Source organism: Eutrema salsugineum, unplaced genomic scaffold (genome assembly GCF_000478725.1).
Source record: "Eutrema salsugineum unplaced genomic scaffold, Eutsalg1_0 scaffold_5, whole genome shotgun sequence".
In the NCBI taxonomy this organism is placed as follows: Eukaryota; Viridiplantae; Streptophyta; class Magnoliopsida; order Brassicales; family Brassicaceae; genus Eutrema; species Eutrema salsugineum.
The window spans coordinates 1,205,851-1,207,391 of record NW_006256612.1 but is presented as its reverse complement, the minus strand read 5'-3'; the positions used below and the strand labels follow the sequence as shown (position 1 = coordinate 1,207,391).

The 1,541-nt window shown below is 29.7% G+C and overlaps 1 protein-coding gene across 1 annotated transcript; it reads right to left on the bottom strand.

The window, feature by feature from the left end:
- Nucleotides 1-397: 397 nt before the first annotated feature.
- Nucleotides 398-544, bottom strand: LOC112083881. Its single transcript, XM_024151984.1, has one exon. The coding sequence runs from the start codon at nucleotides 542-544 to the stop codon at nucleotides 398-400; it is 147 nt and encodes a 48-aa protein (XP_024007752.1).
- Nucleotides 545-1,541: the final 997 nt, after the last annotated feature.

Sequence of the window (1,541 nt, the reverse complement as noted above, 5' to 3'; positions counted from 1 at the left end):
GATGCTGGAGAGCCAGCAAAATCACTTTCATTATTTGCAGTATTTGGAATACCGACGTTGACATTATCGGTAAACTTTGGGATATCCTTCATCAAAGTCCACACATGGTCAAATTTAAAACCTTTTCTCAGTTTTGGATCTTGAACCAGTAATTTTTTGGCTTTTTCCATCTGTAGAGTGGTAAAAACATAATTTTGTTAAAATATATAAATAAATATCATATATGAAATGTAGCAGAAAAAAATATACTTACAATGTCATATTCAGATGCACCATTTGGATGCATATTGTCCACTTGGTTGATGCAGCTCTTTAAATTTCTAACAGCATAAATAATAGTATTCATCCTACCTTGAAGAGATCTATCACTTCTAATTTCCCAACCCATATTTTTTTTTCAATTGTACATATTTTGTATTTTTACCCATAATTTCCCCAAAGACTGATTATTGCTAGAAATTAGATCTTGTGATATTTCTAGATAGACACGACATAATAACTCACCCTCATGTGGATTGAATGATGAGCCTCTACTTTTATCCATATTTTTTTAGGAGAAGAAAGATATAGTGGAGTTGTGAATTTTTCATTGGTTCAAGTATATTATTTATACACAATGATGGATGGATAAGACTTCAAATGAATGGCCACAAATAAATTTTGTAGATATTTTACAAGGATGAATATGATTTTAATCCAAGGGTTGATAATGAGTGAGATCTAATGAAAGGTGTAGATTAGTTTCTCAAGATTTTTCTTATCGTATCTTATTTTGTGGATAAGTTGGACATGATTTTAATCTAATGGGTGACAATGAATGAGATTCAATGAATGGTGTAGATTAATGCTCTATATTTTCTTATCTAATATGGTGGACAAGTTGGATATGTTGGATATAGAGGATGTGATTTTAATCTCACGGTTGCTGATAAATAAAATCTAATGAGTGGTCTAGATTAATTTGTCAAAGTTTTCTTATCTTATTAAATAATTAAAAATTATCTATAAAAGCACACACATAGATGTTAGAAATACATCACAATATCACAACTTAATTCACTTTAAAAAAATTAGTAGAAATGAATTATAATTTTGGAGATCCATCTTCTTTCAATAATTCATCTTCTTCTTCAAACTCATCTGAGTTTGATGAATGGTTGGAAGAGCAAAATGCTGCAATGGAGAGACAACAACAAATAGCATTACAAATGATTTCCAACAACAACCGCCTTATTCATCATCTCACTCAAGAAAACGACCACGTAAGTCATCGTTTAATGAAATTTCATAATTTTAGTTAATGAAATTTTTTAACGTATGTTTTTTGTTATTTATAAAGTTAAATGATTTTTGTTAATAATCATTAAAAATAAGGATTATAGTGTAATATTTTAAATTTGGTGAGATTAGATTTGAGGTTTTGCCTTTGGAGACAAACATCATCAAACCTCAAATTTGAGGTTTGGCAAACCTCAAATTTGAGGTTGCCTTTGGAGATGCCCTAAGAGATGTTTCATACATGTTCAAATAACATGTGAGAG

Bases quoted from the DNA above. Each gene is read 5' to 3' on its own strand.
- LOC112083881 (XM_024151984.1), bottom strand. From the start codon at position 544: ATGGATAAAAGTAGAGGCTCATCATTCAATCCACATGAGGGTGAGTTA.